Raw genomic sequence first — 18756 nt, 5'->3', positions numbered from 1 at the left:
CCAAGAGTCAGAATGCCTGAAAGATGGCTTGACCACTAGGATTCCGTCCCATCCTCAACCCCTGACCAGGGACAAAACAGGTCAGAAATCAGCTCCTGCATGAAGGAGCTGGCAAATAAATGTCAGGTTTGATGATATTGTTTACTTGTACTTCAAAATAGTAAAAATATATATGGTAGTAAATTCTGCAATAAAAAGGCAACTGAAAGCACAGAGCAGCACGTTTAACAAAGCTGACCCAAGATGCAAATTACAGGTTTTCTGAGGATGATTCAGGAAAGCAATCTATAAATGTGCCGAAAAATGAATGTCATAGTTGATAACACAACTCTCAAACTATTAGCATTGATTTTCTTAGATTCATAAGCAGAGTGAAATCTTCAGCATACCTTATGAAAAATTATCTGATACTCCTATGTTTTGACTTATTTGCTTCCATAGCTGAACTTTGCTGTAATCACCCTACTTTATACCTGGAGTACTTTATACTTTAAGTTGCTGAACTGGTCCTGAAAAGGAGAATTTAGGTTTCTATGTGACTTGGACATTAAAACCGTATTCCATGTAACTGATTTACAGAAGAACCTTGCTGCTGCTTTGGTTTGACAGCAGATTTTTCCCAGACATCTTTAGGCAAGTTTCTTTGTCCACTGCCCACATCAATTCACTTCCTTCAGAGATAAAGGACAAACTCATGAATCTTAACAAAATTCACTAAGATGTTTTTTGGGGGAAGCAATACAATGACAACTTGGTGTCACCAATAAAAATCGATTGCTTAATGATATTTATAGGATCCAGCCTCTGCCTGCCAGAAATCTGTAGTTGAGGAATGGGCAGTGATGGGCTCCAACCATTCGCTGAAAACCAAACGCCATCCCCGAGCCAACAGCCTTGCCCATGTCTCAAATGCCAAGAGAAGACTTCATGGGATCAGAATGATACAAAAATCCTCTCAGTTGCAGCTGGAATAAATGTTCCCATCGTTTCACGGCTGAAAGTCACTCAACATCTCTTCACTAATCTAAAAAGAAGATACTGCCTTTAAGGTCTGCCCATTCCTGAACAGACTGATTAGGGTACAGCACAAATCACCCACTAGAAAACTATTTTGCTTTATAAAGCAAAGTATGTTTCTTCTTTTCAGTGGGACTACTGCTCCTTGTTGATCAAACTGTGGGAATCTCTAGAAGTGTTGCCACATCTGGAACTGGACCACCGAGATAAAATCAAAATCAATCCTTAATTGACCTGAAACAGCATTACTGGAGGAAGGAAGCTGACCTCCCTCCTCACCTACAGCTGACAGCCCCCGAGCTCTGGGGTGTGCCAGCCCCATGCTCAGTCCCAAGCCGCAACGAAGAGCCAAAGGGAACGGGAAGGATTAACATTGAGGCTCCAGCTACAAATGTGTCCCTAGAAGGGGAAACACATGTCTAGATGTTTAATCCCATACCAGACCCATTACCAGATTCACAGCTTTAGAAATACACTTCAAGAAGTGTACTAAAAATGAAAAAGAAAATAATTTAATGGAAATATATTGAAGCTGAGCGTTTTAAAACCCTATTGTTATTCACCCAATTCTATTTAACATTCTTCTGTGTCACTGACTACTTAAAAGGTCTTATACGAACAAATTACTCAGTTGAAACAAGAGCACTCAGCTCTTGCACAATCAAGATCTAAGTAAGGGTAATAAATTTTAAATTATTTTCTTATAAAGTAAAGATTGTATGGATGCTGTATAAACTGCTTTTCTACATAAAATATATCAGTAAGTTAGGTCTTCCTTTTGACATTCTGTGCTCAAAATCCCCAAGTTCACGGGGGCATGCTCAGAGTTTGCATAAAAGCAGACACTGGAGCAACTGCTGCCACAGCCAACCATCCCGCCCCGCTCCACAAACCTCAGCCATCTTCGTAAGAGAAAATTATTGTCACAGCTTTCCAAACTTTGAAAAATCTGTTTGAATTTTAAGGCTTTTTGTCAATGAGTTTACTTCTGCAAAAATACTGTCTCTTAGTGAAAGAAGGTACATGCAGAATTCGGTTTGTTCAGCCTGGAGAAGAGGAGGAGGCTCAGGGGAGAGCTCATGGCGGCTGCAGCTTCCTCACAAGGGGAGGAGGAGGGGCAGGCGCTGGACTCTTCTCTTTGGTGACCAACAACAGAACCCGAGGGAATGGCAGGAAGATGTGCCAGGGGAGGTTCAGGTTGGACATCAGGAAAAGGTTCTTCACCCATAGGGTGGTGGACACTGGGACAGGCTCCCCAGGGAGGTGTCAAGGCCCCAAGCCTGACAGTGTTCAAGAAGAGACCGGACAATGTCCTTCAGACACGGTGTGAACTGTGGGGTTGTCCTGTGCAGGGACAGGAGTTGGACTCGATGATCCTTGTGGGTCCCTTCCAACTCAGAACATTCTATGATTCTGTGAATTCCACGCAGGACCAAATTGGTACTGACACCACAAAGCTGCTGAGAAAATACGTGTGCTGACTTCACCACAGCAACACCAGCAGGCACTTCAATAATATTTCCCTTATTGAAAATTAATGCAGTCTCTGAATTTTAAACATAAATGAAACATATTAGTTTTAGATTATTTTTTGCGAGCCAATAGTCAGAATTTAATATGATGATGTGTATAGATTGCCTTGATTTTTTTCCTCTTATCCAGTGCTTGCAGCCTATGTGCATTTAAACTAAAAATATTTGATACACACTAAATATAAATTATTTGCTTGGAGATCTTTCAGGCATGAAGAAAAAAGCCTCTTAAAATAAATTTAAAATATTATATGCTTGATGGTGTATAACCAAAGGTTTAATCTCACCACTAAAGGGGCAGTTGCTGCGATTCCGCAATAACCCTGCAGACAATAATCAAGACAGCTCCTGTTGTTCTCTCAGTAAAATCATGGTAAACACAGCATGGATATATTGTAATTTGGTATCTGTAAGATCAACTGCTATATCTCACAGTAACTCATAATATAAGATTTCATTCACCATTAAATGTACATTTTCCTCAGATGCCATACAAAAGTGTTATTTACTAAGCATGTTTTCTATTAACCATAGATTGCCAACAGAGAAAAAAGTGCCCACAGATAATTTTTTACACAGCAAACCATCTCTTTCTAAGCATAACAAACTAAGCTTTATCATACATTCTACTGGGGGGAAAGAAAGAGGAAAACATGACTTTTAGATTGGTTTAGCACACCTGGGGCAGGTGGGAGCAGAATTTCCCTATTTGCTCCACAGTTAGGAAAAAAAAACACAAGAAGAATAATTAATTCCATCCTGGGAGTATCTTTTCACCAACCAGGCAAACTCAGCATTCATCCCACAAGGTTACTCAGGGATATTTAAAACAGAAGTATAGACACTAAGGTTCAGTATATTCGTGGTTTAAAGTAATAGTATCAGTGGAAAATATATACACTTTAAAGTGAGTCCACTGCAATAATTCTGAGCTATCGCTAACTATAACCCTCAAAACATGCAAGTAGGATTTGGCTATCATTAGAATAAATAGCAGTACTTTACTAAAATACAACTAGGTTACTCATCAGTATTTTAGGCGTGTAATCAAACATTTTTCACTTACCAGTGCTGGATTTTCTCTTGGCAGCTAGTGACCACCTGTCATTAAAACAGATAACTACTCATGAAAAAACAAGGCTAAGCACACAGCTGCAATGTCAATGCATCAGAAACTAGAACAGTAGCTTTACAGATTCGGTGGTGTCTCTATATACATTTTTATTTGTCAGTGCAAAGGCATGTGAATGGTAGTTCTTAAGCTGCACATTTTATCACACACTAATGCAGACTGATAACCACAGGAAAAAAAATAACAGCTTTTCAATTCATATTTTGGTACAATACCTGCTCCATAACTATTAGGTGACACAAGATAAGCAGTAGTTTGTTCAATCTGCAGATCTATTTCTATTGTTAAACGTTTGCAGAATAAGAAAATAGCATAAATTATGGCAACACATCAATGTAACTTCCATACTCATTAGAAAACAAAAACAAATGAACACCACGGCACCAAACCCATTTTTTCCTTTATCAGTACATCAACCAATGTTTCCACTGGCCGTTTTAATCTGAAAAAGCACATATTAATTTTGTGGCGTTTAAATGCAAGGATATTTTACATCATTATGGGCTGTTGCCTTCCCTTCTGTTCTCTCTGGGTGTCAAAAAGGAGGAAATCTTAATGCGAATATTTCCCTTATTTCTTTATGCCACAGGCTTTCCCAAGAGATCCAAAATAATTTACAAAATAAAGCGCACTGTTAAAATGAAAATTTTCTTCAACTGTGTGTCTCTCAGACTACATAGATATAGCAAACAGACAAGGTGCTGAAACCTGTGACCTTCTCTGCCACAATTACGTGGAGATTTTGTCTTTCAAAACATATTCTGATCTCTGAATAATGGTTACCAAAAACATACCACAAACAATTTCATTCAATTATATGAAATGCAATGAAGCCATGAGGCAATTAAATATGTCTAGACATCTTCTCGAGATAAGCATTTTCTAGATTTTTTTTTTTCCACAAACTTTGTTTTTCCTATAGCCAAAATAATGTTAACATTTGAAAGCAATTAATGAGTAAATTTGCAGAGAAAACAATAACATACATTCAAGTACCACTGAAATCACTGGAGCAGATAATTCTTTTTTCTTTTTCAAAACAACAGAAGAAACACAATTTTTTTTTTATTTAGCATATGTGCAGCTATTGCAGAACAGATCTCAGACCCTGCACTTCCTACTCATATAGGAGCAAAAAAAACGGGTCTACTTTGTGAGCTAATAATTCTTTAAACAGAGTAAAGTACTTAAATGAAAAGGATCAGCTCTACATTTGTGGTTACGCTATTTCATAATCCATCAGGAAATTCAGCCAGGTAGCTCGTCCTGCATAAGCCAAGTTTAAATTTATCATTTGCTTTAAACTCCTATAAATCAAATGCCTAGCAAATATATTCTTTAATATGCCAGCTAACTGTTTTTAAGGTTAAGAATAAATGTACCGACTTATGTGGGACATCAACTCAGAAATCTAATTCATACTATTAATATTAACCCCATTTTGAGAGTAAAGTTTCTGCAGCATTTGGTAACAATGCTGACACACAATGGAGCCACCACTAAAAAGTAGAAGAGCGAGAGCTTATTCTATCAATATCCTTCATTCTTTCAGATTTGGTAGTGATTGGGAAGTACACAATGCAATTAAGCACACAAAAATGTTTATGAAATCCTTTAAAAATGCTGCAGTTTGATTGCCCCGTTACAGATGAAGATGGCAAAGGCAGGAAGCTTTCCGTTCCCAATCCATGACTTTCCATGCATGAAGTGAGCTAAAAGCACAGAAAGAAAAGCCCTGCAAACCATAAGAGCAGCATGTTCATTAACCTCTACACGATAATCCTTTCGTAGCTGCATATTAACTAGTTACATATTCATAATCATTTACATTATTTAGAGGACCCTCTATGAAATCTTCCAGGCTATATCCATTAGCTACAATGTTAAAGGTTACAGAAGATAGTCTACTTAATGTTTCCAGGAAGCTTTTTTAATTAGTAAATATGTAAATTTGGCATATATGCTTTTTATGTTTCTAAAAAATAGCCCATCAGTAAAACAGCATATAGGCGTACGTCGTTTCCATCACCCTTTATCCCCTTTAAAAAAAAGAAGGGAAAATCAATAACACCAATCAATTTTAATTTAATTCTTCTTCTTTGATATAATCTCTCTTGAAGGGATACTAAAGGGTGGAACCAACAACAAACATTTTCATTTCAGTAGCCAGCATAAACCGAGACTTTTTACAGAAGTGCTAAAATATACCACCTTAAAAATATTTCAGGCTGCACTTCTGGAACTGAACTCTATTAAAAAAAGAGAGAATAAATATTGAAAAACAGATGGAGATCAATTATGTATATGTCCTTTATTAGGTCAGTCCCACTGTTTGGATAACAACTGATCTTATCACAGCAAAGAAACAAACAGATGATAAATATATAAACAAATCTTTGATTCTTTGCCTTTAATCAAACACAGAAAAATCATTAGTATATCTTCCACACATAATTTATATCTAGAGTTACAATTAAAGAATGATAATTCCTTTCAGGGTAAATAAAATAAATGACCTGTTTGTTTGTTCATTTGAGTCCAATTTGTCTGGACACCTAGTGCCACCAACCACCAACTATGCACTACTTTTAAGACATGGTAGTGGAAATGGTATCAATAAACTGAATTCTCCCCTTTTAGGCATAAAAACTTAGGAGTTTGTGAATGCACACAGCTATCACTAGCATATCTGGATACTAAAATATTTACTAAACTAGTCTTGCAGCAAACTTAACGTTACCTAATCACAGGTGAGGTTATCAAAACAAGCTCCACTGTTGGAAAACATGTTCCACTGTCTTAAAAGAAAGCAAACAGGCAAATACCTCATTCCCTTCATTTTCTCCATCAGCAACTTGTTAAAATGTAGTGCTTCTCAAGCCCCTGGCTGGACAGAGCCATAGCTGGGAGCTCCCTGAGTGCCCATGGGAGAGCACGCCTCTGGCACTGAGACCACACGTGCAATTCCTTCTGGAGTAAAAACCAAACCATGAAAGCAGGAGATGACACGTTGGTTCTGCTCCCATGCTAATAGGTTGAGCCGTTTAAAGAGAAGCGTCTGTTGCTGCTTTTAGGGAATCCCGTTTCTCGTTTTCACAAACAGAGTCTCAGCAGAGCAGGAGGATCAGCTTTAGCCCTGCAATCACTTCCCAGGTGTTCCACTGTCCCAATCTGAGCACAGGGCAGTGACTCCAAATCACTCCCAGACAACTCGTATCACACAGTCAAAGACTTCATTAGTTGTTTCAAGGCAGAAAATTCCTTTCATCTGCAATACTTTCTTTCCAATCTATTTAGATCCTACGTTCTCTGGGATCTTCCACCTGAAGAGCTCAAAAACTTTTCCATGAATTAAAGAGTGCAGCACTGATTTTGCAGGCTGAGTAATTTCATCACTAACCCTGGCTAGGAATGGGGCTGGAAACCAAAGCCAGATCTCCTAACTCAGTAGCCAGGCACTACCATCATTTGCAGCGTTTCCCTGGGAATGAAGACAGGTGAGGACACTGCAGCACAAAGCTGACTCTTACCTGTACGTGCCCACACGTCTCTAACCTTCTCCACATCACCCACCTTCCCCCAGTAGGTTCTCACCCTCACATACAAGGGCACCTCTTTCTTCCACTTTGTTTTCGTTACTTGTTGCTTCTGCACATGCTCCCACTACTGACAGCTGAATATAATTTTCTGTGGTGCTTCTGATTGTCAAGGTGATGCACAAATAGTTCTGCTCTCCTCTCCACTCCAAAGCTATTTTGTTTTGTTGAGGTAGTTCTCCAAGGTGCAGTGCATGTGTGTGAATGTCTCTCTCTCCTAAGCAGCGAGGCACTGCCTACAAAGGTGATGGTTTTAGCACGTTGAGGGCAATTCTTCTCTCTCTGATCTGTTCTGAAGAGCAATAAGGCAAACTGCCAAGTCAGAATTTTATTTATGTCTCAGCTCATGAAAAATTATAAGCAACAGAGCTGGTACAGGTATCATCTGTAGACAGTTTTGGATACCGATGCTAAACCTGCTGTATCCGCGTCACACAGTGATGTTCAAGTTGAAAGAACTAGAAACCGGTGTTTTTAAGATGAAAGCTAATTTCAACAAAAATGCTGAAAATAAAAATGCCCTATTAGATTAGGAAGGGTTCCTAAATGAATTAAGAGGCTATTTCCACACTTGTGGGTATGAATGGGAAAGTATGCAGCACAGCACAAAAGCAAAGTTTCTGTTTAAACAAATCACAAGTTAGGCATCTAAGGGGCCAAGTAAACGTGTGCTGTTTCTACAGGCATACTTGAGTATTTTGCTTCAAAACTGTGCCTCACAACCTGGCTGGTCTTCTGAAATTAGAAGCCAGGGACACAGATGTAATCCCAGCTCTGCTTCTATTTCTTCTATATGGCCTTGAGCAAATCACAACCTCTCAGTCTACATTTCTTCATCTGCAAAATGGGGATAATAGTATTAACCTACCCACCTCAGAGTGTTTAATGATGATTAATTAATGTGAGAAAAGCACTCTAAAGATGTAAGAGCACTATATAAGTGATAAAGCATTATTTACCACTTGAAAAGTAATCTGAATAAAATCAGATATGCAAGTAATTTGTTTACATGTAGCAATAATATAATTTGTGACTATTTAATCTTGAATTAAGTCTCACTTTAAACATCCCTTTCAATCACACTTCCAGTTACTTGGGGAAAATGAGAGTATGGAATACTTTTTGTGGAAGCAGAGCAAGTAATGAGGTGGTAATTAAAGTGAGGGTCTAATAAAGTCTAAAACCAACGATTTGCCTTCAGGAGACTGTCCTTGCCATTTGGGGCTGCGTAAATATCTCAGTCTTGACCTTGGTTCTGTTGTTCAGAACCTTCCACAAGTTACAGTGGAAGAGTACACTGGTTTTCTGAAATGTAGATCCACGTTTGCAAGGCTCATGATAAATCCAAGACAGTTTCCACTACTGATCTAATTCAGATGACTCCAACTCTGCAGAGTTTTAGCTGCTTAACCTTCTACATTCAAGTATTTATTGCAGTTGATACACACACGTGAGCTGCCTCCATCTGTAAATGTTTGCAGTACCAAAGCCCACTCTGCCATGCAACTCATGCATGAGATTTCTCTGTCGCTCCCCCAAACCCTAAGTTTACTGATGAAATAACCAGTTCACAATATGACTTTACATTACAGAAGAACACTAATGGGTGGTCAAATATTTAATCAACTCTTGGTAACAAGGATGTAACAAGACACACACAAAATAAACATTTTAAATGAGTTTTCATTTATTCCTCTAGGAAACTACACGGTACTTGCCTAAAACAGAGCAATCACTGATGGAGAAAGACAGAATTAACATTTGCACAATTGTTTTTCCTAGAGCCCCATTTTCAATCAAAAAATGAAATAAAACTATTAAAAGTTCTTCAGTCTGTTGGCATACTGTATGATCTAATGGAAAACGAAGAAAGCATTTCTGAGCTCTCATATTCATTTATTAAATCATATTACTCAAAAACACTACATTTCAACAAAGTATTAACATAAATCCCCCTTTGGGTGCAAATCTTTGCCTTCTGAAGAAATCTTTGGGAAGAACACTGAATTAAAAGAGAGACTGAAAGAAATTTTCATCATGGCAAAAATTTATTTCCAAAGGAAAAAAATCTTATTTAAAAATATAACAACAATTTTTACCCTTCTCTACAAGAAAGTAAGTGAAGATCTACTATTTGTATATTAGTTATGTACACACAAGTGGGTCAGTTTTGCAGAAAAAGTAGTATATAACTCTTATTTATTAATAAATAAAAATCAAGTTCTGTCCAAAAATTTTTTGGGGAGCTTAGAAATTCTATTTGAAACATCTAAGAACTAAAAAGCAGACAGAAAACACCTCATCTCTCCTTTGCCAGCTGGGAAATTCTGCCCTCTCAATCCTATGTTGTGACCACTGCTGTGGTTACATGTCCCGCAGACAAATAACTTGCAGTTCCCCTGCAGTAAGTACACACACACACACACACCTAAGCATGGCAGCCCTGGGACAGGCAGCCCAGCTTCCAGGAGCCAGCATCCTCCTTCCTCGCTTCCAACCATGAGTTCCCAACAACTTCGCATGGTTTTGCTCTTTGTCAGTCCCCTTTGGGAGTCATTTCAACTCACAAACCCACAAAAACCCTAAAGGCAGTAGGATGTTTTCCGCTGAGTTGGTGAGTTTAATTAGCTCTGAATCAACTGAGGAACAGATTGGAGTCAGGTCTTGCCTTTCCTGGGAGCGAGCAGTAGCCATGTCATGTAACTTCATCTGGAGACAGAGCTAAGGAACTTGTAACTTAATATTTTTGCTGATTCAGGTAAATATATTCATGTGGCTGCACAATATCAAAGCGAGCTCAGTTACTGAGACAGCAGCCGGCCAATGTGAGCATGGAGCTCCCCTGATCTCACCCACCAAACACCTCCAGCAGGTTTTGCCGGCTTTTATGTAGCCTATGGTGCAACAGCGATGCCGCCAGTGATACCGGAGTTAACTAGCCTATAACTGCCCTGAGCCCTGGCACCTGCCTCACAGACATACCTTCAGGCTGTGGTTCAACATGCAGCTGCAGCCCTGAGTGAACTAGTCACCGTCCCTCCCTGTTCCCAGCTACTCAGTCCCACCACCTTATTCTTCCAGTCCCGATACAATCTGCTGGCACACATTTGTGCTGCTGCACCATCAAGCACGTTAGGGAACCACAGTGGCTGAAAAAAAATCCAGGAAGAAAAAAAGCAGCAAAAAAAAGTCAGCAATAGATGTTTGGTTTTAAGGTGTATCCCAACCCAGGTCACTGGCCAGTGTCAGGAATGTGCCACCCTAAAATTCCTCAAAAGCAGAACCAAGCAGTTGCAACAAAAAACAAGATTAAAAAGTTGTTCAACAAATTAAGCTTCTTCCTGGATAACTCACATTAACATTAATGAAATTTTTTGAACAAGTGACTGAGACTGTTGCTCACAGCAGCTCTAACTTGGTACAAGCATGGTCATGGCTCAAAGGGCCAGCCCAGTTTCACCTGTGCTGGCTCTGCATGTCCCCTGTCACACCGGGCTGGCATTTGGCATGACCATTTTGGCATGAATCACTGGATTCCTCTTACCCCACAGCAGTCTGATCATAAGTGCTTGGGCAAACATGGTGGAGGGATTCAGCCTTTCTACAGCAGTGAACTGCAGCCTATGCTAACGCCAAGAGGAACCACAAAACCAGCAGCTGCACAGTGCAGCCCAGTGTCCTAAAGCCCCACCAAGAAAACAGGAAGTTTTAGTGTACTTGCTGCTCTGAAGATTTCAAGATGGCAAGCTCCAAACTAGCTTCTCTGCAAGACTGGAGCTTCAGGTTCAAACAAAATAAAACTTCACAATTGCAAAGGAGGAAAGAAATACATGAGGCAGGGGGTACCCAAGCTGATCTGGGAAGACAAGTTATGAGCGTGACTTCTGGAACAGAGACCTGCCAAGTCGCTGGAGAAACTAAGGATGATTCCCAAACAGTGCCCTGGCCACTGCTTCTACTTACAAAATCTGTAGACACATATAAGAGCAGCACAATTCAGTAACGTTTAGATTTTGTGGATATAATCCCATTTGCATATCTTAGTTGCCAATGAGGCAGGAGACAAACAGACTTGTCCTCTCCAGAACAAAGGCAAATGCATTTTGAATGCGTTTGTGGATAGACTGACTTCAAGTACCATTAAAAAATATTCAAGATCTGTTAGTTTATTTCACAATTCTTGATCCTATATAAACCAGTGTGTATTTTTTTCATACTAATAAGAACATAGACAAATATTCACTACAAAAAGTAAAAGTGATGATCAGTTAACACTGGAGGAACAATAAGTATTACATTGAAAGCTTTCAGATAATGACTGAATTAGCCCTTTTACTTGAAAGCAGCACAACATAAAACATTAATGGAACCTGTTACTACAAAAAGGCACTGGGCAGGTCAGAATGGATGTCATCACAGGTTTCTGATGAGGTAATTGTCCAGGTACCTTTCAAAAAGGAGTGTGTCAAACCAAGCTTCAGATATTATGTTAACCTTCCTCAACAGCTATATTCCAAAATTAGATCCTACTGCACTGGTGTCCCATACACAGATTTCTATAGATTCTGCTCACTTGGATGCAGGCTGAAGAAAGTGCAATACCCTGGGAGACACTGCACTGGAAAGCACACCGAATCACATCTGCTGAGCCTGCAGGCAAGTGGTTCCAGATTTCCAGGGGCTCCTGCAGCAGTGTGAAGTGTACAAGACTCCACTCAGTCTCACTGCCCTTTTTCAGACTGTAGAAACAGTTTTAAAACTGACAAGCTGCTGATTTCATAGCACAGATACTACGTGAAAAAGACTTAGAAGCAGCCCGCCTCAGAAGTAATTTGTGTAGGAAGAAAACAATTTAAAAGAACATAAGTTTAGGATTCTGTGACTTGTTTCTCCATAAGCAACCCACAATTTGCTTAACTTTAAAAACTCCAAGTACCCAGGATCTTGAAAACAATTTGGAAATTAAAGATCATACAGCTCCAATATATAATTTCATAAAAATTAAGAATATGTCATAATACACAGTGGCCAATGAGTTACAGTAATAGCTACTCTAAATCGAATTGTGCTTTGTTGTCATGATGAGTGACAGGAGAGTCACTTCTCTGTCCTAATTTTCCTAGAAGGAAAATTTTTAAAAAGTGCTTGTCAGTGCTATGAAAAAGAAAAAAAATCCTGTTACCAGCTCACACTGGAATCCTTTAGATTTTCCACGCCTGTGTTTGCACTCGACAAATGTCTCTTGGGTCTAATTGGTTCTCTAATGTCTCCCATTACACGTACCTTCATTGCCTTGCTCAGAAACTATAGAACGTATCAGCCCACTGTAAATTCACTGGTTACACAAGTCTTACCAAATTACACAGATTCAACTTGTCAACTTCCTATCAGTTAGTAATCCCAACCCATTTGATTGTAGGCGTAAATGTATATCAAATATTATATTTAAACGCAGGCTCTATAGCATGGGAATCCACCTATTTAAATATTCATTTTATAATTCCTGTACTAACTTGCAATAGATTTAACACAGTATTTTCAGCTAACATATATTGCTTTTGCAAGTAATCCATGATACATGCATCACATTCTTCTTACAGAAATATTCAAAACTTTACGCAGGCACTGTGCTTCCAATGATGGTCTTTATCATGAAAATTACTAGATATTCTTCTATAATTTATCCCCAAGATACACATTCTAAGTCATGTTTTTATACAAAGTGCCTTTAGTGGGAGCACTGAAAATTGCTTTTTAACAGTTTGGTCTTACTATCACTACAAATTAACAAGATGAAATCTGTCCAACAGGCAAGCAGTCCTAAACAAGAATTAAAATTACTTTTCACCAGGGGTCCTAAATTCGGAAGCTGCAGCCTCAATCAGGTTAGAGATAGAAAGTCATGAACATCCTGTTCTTTTAATATTTTTAAACAGGAAGGAAGCCTCAGTTCATGAGTTCTACAGTATAGCTCTTTAGCACTTAAAAGCTCAAACTTGTACATGAACCAGGGTTGTACAAAGGCCTGGATGTTAAAATAATCCACCGTGATTCAAATATTATCTTTAATTCTGCAGATAATGCTGTATTTCACCACTACACTAAAGGCTGCCTTCGGACTAATAGGAATAAATAGATTTTTTTATACTTAAGTGTCACTGAGACAGCACAATATCACAGTAATTAAAATAAACAGACGTGCCTGCTTAAATGTCTATATATATACAGGTATAGTTCTGGCTAAATAACTTTACTATTTGTTACAGTGCTACGATTACTAGTTTCCCAAAGTACTGGCTAGCTAATTCTCCCTCATCTTTGTGCTAAGATCAAAACATGAGCCTTCAACTCAGTAATTTTGTGAGAAAAATATTAATCTCGGAAGAGGCTGCTGAAATGGAAAGACCTCCTCCATCTTTAAATACAATATTTTTATAACCGAAAATACTGTTGTAATACAATTATATATATTCATTGCACAGAGGAAAAGTCTACTATATCTTCATCATGACACCCCATTGTAACCAAGATGTGTAGTTCTTTACTATAATTTCATATTTAAACTGAAGTGTTCAATTTTTTTTAACCAATTTGCAGAAATTATGTAAAGTTTCCCTAAGATAAAATATCATTTTGGTACATCAGCCTAACAGAGGCTTAATTAATGGTCTCCTGGGCCTCTTTTCCACTGGAGCAGTTTAAGAAGTGTCTTAAACTTGCTTACAGAAAGGTCTTGCCATGAACCTAGAATAATTCTACATGGTTATGACAGACATCCGCTTACACATCAGGCCTGACTGACACTAATGTACCAGAGAATTTATTCTTCACTAAATTCTACCACCTTGAAAATTAACCGAAGGAGTCCAAGCAGACACGTTACTATCACCAATTATCGGTATAATGGGTTACTATCCGTGCAGAACAGACAATGCAGAGTGCTCTGGCAGATCCTCTTACTCTTCATCCAGACTAATGGTCAGTTGGTTACGTAAATCTTTTAGTAAAGATCTAGTGTGCTATTCAAAAGTACACACATTTTTGCACGCCCTATTTGGGATAAGGCTCATTTTTTAGACCACATGTGAGTTACTCAGTTTTCTTACTCTTAACTGAACCAGTGTGTGGCAAAGCAATACACACTGAAGTCCTCTGTTACAACCGAGGAGCTCTAATGTGTCTCAGAAACAGCTTTAAAAACCCCTGTTCATATGAGAAAAATGAGCAGAAAAATGGAAAGGCGTGCAGACTGTGGGCAAATGTACTTGTTCCAGTGCACATGACATGAGCTTCACAGGGACTCCTGCACCCACAGAGCCCACTGCAAGGCTGGAACCTACAAGCCCAGAATCACACTCATTAAATTAGGAGAGCCTTTCAGTAGTCTTTGTGTCTTAAACTTGCTTACAGAAAGGCTTAGATCACGAGTGTTATCTGCAAGAAAAAATGTCTCAAGTTTTGTACTATGGCCACAGGTGGAACCAGCCTCTGAACTCTTGAGAATCGTTTTACAGAAGAGTTTGGCTCTTTCAAATGCATTTCATATGTAACCAGCATTCCTTAAGGCAAGTCACGAACAATTAAGTTTTCATACATTCGCTCTTCACGTTGGCCCACGAGATGACCCAGATCAGACACCCACCAGGCCCTGTGCCGGGCCTACCTGCAGGACCGGGTTTTGGAGAGGTGACTGGAAAGAACGCATGCACGTGGGAAGAGGGACAAAAACACGCGTTCAAAGGAGAGCTGTGTACACACGCTTTACGCTTATGTAACTGTAACGGTCCCCGGGGAGCGTCAGGTCAGGTTCTCAGCCCGCAGGCCGGACGCGGACAGGCCCGGTGCCTCCCCAGCGCTCACAAGGCCGCTCCTGCCGACTCCCGCTCATCGGCCCGACGCCCGTCGTTTCAAAGGCCATCTCGGCAAGGCCGTCGCTGCCAACACCCCAGCAGAGCCTCCCGCTGCCTCGGACGGGCACCGGCGGCTGCTCCCGACCCCCCCGGCCGCGGCACGACGGCCGCGACCCGCCTCAACCGCCGCCCGTGACGTCAGCGCCGTCACGTGCCCCCGGCCGCACGCAGGCCCCGGCGCGTGCCGCCCCGGGCCCGCCACGCCGGGGGGGCTCCCCTCCCCGCCCCCCCCCCGCCCGGCGGAGCCGCACCCCCATCCCCCGGCCCGCGCCCCCTCCGAACGCTGCGGCCCGGCCCGGCGGCCGGGGCCTTTACCTTCTCGTGCTCCTGGCGGAGGCGGCCCACCAGCTCGGGGCTGAGCGGCGAGGCGCCGCCGGGGGCCTCCATGCCCGCCGGGCCGGGCCGGCGGTCTCTGACGGAGCCGCTCCGCGGCGCGGAGGGGCGAGGGGAAGAGGCGGCCGGGCCGGGCCGGGCCGTTCTCCTCAGCAGGGCGAATGAGTCCTATAGAAATGTTTGTGCAGGGCGAAGCGCCGGCTCCAGAGCCGCATCCACGCGGGGGCCGCCGCCGCCTGGGCCCGGGGCGCCGCTGCCGGGAGAAGCATCTCACACTCGCATTCTGGGCCGCGCCGCCGCCTGGGCCCGGCTCCCGCTGCGCCGGCGGGCCGGGAGAGCGCCGGCAGCTCGGTGCCGGCCGCCGCCTGCCGCCGCCTGCCTGCTGCACTCTGGGTAGCCAGCCAGGCGGCCCGCCGCGCCCGCGGGAGGCACCCGGCTGCGAGCCGCGAGAGGCGGGCGCTCCCCACCCCCTGCCCGGCGCCGCTGCCGCCGGCCCCGACGGCTCCCCCCGCCGCCGCGGCGGGCTGAGCGCGGGGGGCACGGCCGCCGCCTCCCGACCCCCGCCATGGAGTCGGGCAGATCCCCCGGGGGCGATCGCGGCCTCCCCAGGGGCACGGCCTGGGCCTCGGCTCGGCGCTGCCGGGCCCTGACAGCGCTCTGCGGCCCTTGGCCCTGCACTTGTTGGGAGCGCAGGCCTCGGTTCAGAAAATAGAACCATCATCTGTAAAGTGTTTTGATCAGCCTACAATAACCCTTGATATGCATAAATGCCTACATGGCTGTAAGAGCAGGGAGGTGATGTCACAGTAACCGGTCTCGGGCTGCCTGCTCTGTAGTTTACATTGTCAGGACGTCTGACAGTGAATAAACAGTAGGTTATTATGGCCTAAAGGATTGCAAAATATTTTTAGGTGCCCTGAAATCACTTGGAGCAACACTTGCGCTTGCCTAGATGGGGAAGTTACTGCATGGGAAGAGAGTGACAGACAGCCACTTTTGGAGTAGCATGGAGTAATTCATGTGTGGTAGATTCATTAGCTAATTTCGTGAATGGCATTAGACACGTCCAAAGTAACGTGTTGGTAATGGCACAGAGCCATGCTGAACAGCACGCTGGGTTACAGCACCGCTGCAGACCTGAGGAACCTCCCTGGTGCTTGACTGACTGCTGCAGTTCTAGCTGGTGTAGTTTTAATTTCTACTTACTAAACACCCCATAGGTGGGTTCAGTTATAGACCGACCTTGTGTCTACTGCTGCACCTTTCCCTTAAGCGAACAGGGGTTTGCGAACACCCACCATATATATTTGCCAGTGAAGTAGAGGGGCTTCAGGGACTGGTAGACATGTCCTAAGTTGAAGGTAAAAAGGTGCATCTTCCCTATGTTCATATCAACAGTTTCCTTCTACAAAAGAAGCATTTCCGTGAGCAGAACTAATTCTGTATACACCACAAAACAACTGTTTATGTTATGTACATGACACAGTATGTGCTGTGCACTTTTCTAAACACAGGTTCCCATCCCCCTTAAAGAGCTTGTTAAAGTTCCACAGATGAGGAATTCAGAAACAATATTCAAAGCATGGTTACTCAAGCTGGAAGTTAGCTTTTAGCCAGACTTTAATACAGCTTCCAATATTGCATATAAAAATTTGCAACTGCAGCTGGGTAGTTTGGTTTATGAAATAACTACATCCATAATCTTCAAGAATAATTGAAAGTTAGCTGAAAACTCTGGCACGCATTTGTCACCAAAGGATTCTGGATCCTCTGAGTGGACAGGAGACATCTGTGTATTGTCATCAGAAAATAGCTCACCAGCAAAAGATTATCTCAGGTTTAAATAGGTTATACAAATCTTGTGATCCTTCTAAATGCTCATGGTAAATAACTCTCAGCTTGCTTAGAACCTCTTCTAAACTTTCCTCCAGTTGTCAGGGTTCACAGAGGAGATACTACAAATACGTCATTTTTAAATGCTCTAGTTTGATCCTATTTCACCTCAACTCAATTGGAGGACAAAACAGATGTACAACATAAAGATATATATCTTAAGATTTTATTCTTTTGCCTGATGTAACAAAAAAGCATTTAACAAATGAGAAGCCACAAAGTAGGAATTTTATATCATGATTGTGTTGAAGACTTCTGACAGTTGGCCAAACTAAGAGGCTACATCATTATCAGAAAAATGACTGTATGTGTTTGGTTGTAGTGACGATAGTATGGAACAGTTTACTGGATCCTTTTGTACATTTCGTTTCTCATCTGCCAACAAAGAAACATTCTAATAGTGACAAACAGATGCGATGCGGCATTTGCCAAAGAGGAGCACAAAGCCTGTTTCTGAGTCACATTCTTTTGCACTTACAACCTGTACAAAAACCAATGTCACCAGTGAAACTCTATGAAATATAAAGTAAATCAAATTTAAATTTGGACTTCTAAGCTGCAGATTTTTGTTTACTTGTTTACTACATTAAATCTTTTAGATGCCCTACCAGATGATTTTCATAAAACCTTGGGGAAAACTCTGGAGAACTCTCTGTAATTAAGTGGGGGAAAGGCAAACAAGCAAAGCTGCCACGTTCTCTTCCAAGTGGATGGCTTAGCAGTCAGCAGATACGCCTGTTCTGTAGCCGAAGATGTGGCTGCTGGCAGAGCTCCTACCAAAACCCAAGCTAGTTAGGTTGGATGGCCTTTTGAGAATGAGAGATCAGTATCATATCCTTGGTTTTGGTATAATCAGGTCAACTCTTATCTGTGAGGACAGAAGATTAGAAGCAAAGTTTTGGAGTGGTCACGTTGTTAAGTTTGCAGCAGAGAAAGCCAAGGGAAAAGGAAAATACGAAGAGGACAGAAAGAGTAGACAGATGGGGGGAAAACCCCCAGCCAGTCTTTCTGCTGAGATACATAAATAAATAAATAAACCACACACAACCAACCACCAAACAAACATCTCAGTTTTGCAAGACCAGAAACTTGAGGCTGAAAACATAGGTTGATAGATTGCAATAAAAAGTCATGGATGAGGAGAAGAGGGTTAAGAACCAGGTCATCATTGGAGCTCACGTGTGTGTGCATGTACATGCAAAACTACGCAAAGCAGCACAGTTGCATTTACATTGGGTGGAAAACAGGTAACGGGACTGGGGAAAAGTGACAAAAAGGAGCTCATCATTAGCAAGTTGGAAAATAAATGATCTGGAGACAGACCCGCCGTGGGAGGAACGCAT

At 41.8% G+C, this 18756-nt stretch overlaps 1 protein-coding gene across 2 annotated transcripts in view; it reads right to left on the bottom strand.

The window, feature by feature from the left end:
• Positions 1-15882, bottom strand: part of URI1 (URI1 prefoldin like chaperone) — a 42224-nt gene extending 26342 nt beyond the window's left edge. The window contains exons 1-2 of one of the 2 annotated variants that reach the window (XM_065848311.2): positions 15503-15882; positions 3616-3650 (exon numbers count right to left, since the gene is read on the bottom strand). In XM_065848311.2, the coding sequence (XP_065704383.1) occupies positions 3616-3650; positions 15503-15574 (107 nt within the window). In that variant the 5' untranslated portion in view covers positions 15575-15882. Of the gene's footprint in view, positions 1-3615; positions 3651-14940; positions 15231-15502 lie in introns of those variants that run through there. The other variant, XM_071814302.1, reaches the window with a different exon arrangement.
• Between the last annotated feature and the right edge of the window lie 2874 nt (positions 15883-18756).

The sequence above is a fragment of the Patagioenas fasciata genome, chromosome 13 (genome assembly GCF_037038585.1).
Source record: "Patagioenas fasciata isolate bPatFas1 chromosome 13, bPatFas1.hap1, whole genome shotgun sequence".
Taxonomy (NCBI): domain Eukaryota; kingdom Metazoa; phylum Chordata; class Aves; order Columbiformes; family Columbidae; genus Patagioenas; species Patagioenas fasciata.
Note: the sequence above shows the minus strand (reverse complement) of the source record. Positions and strands in the feature narration are given on the sequence as shown.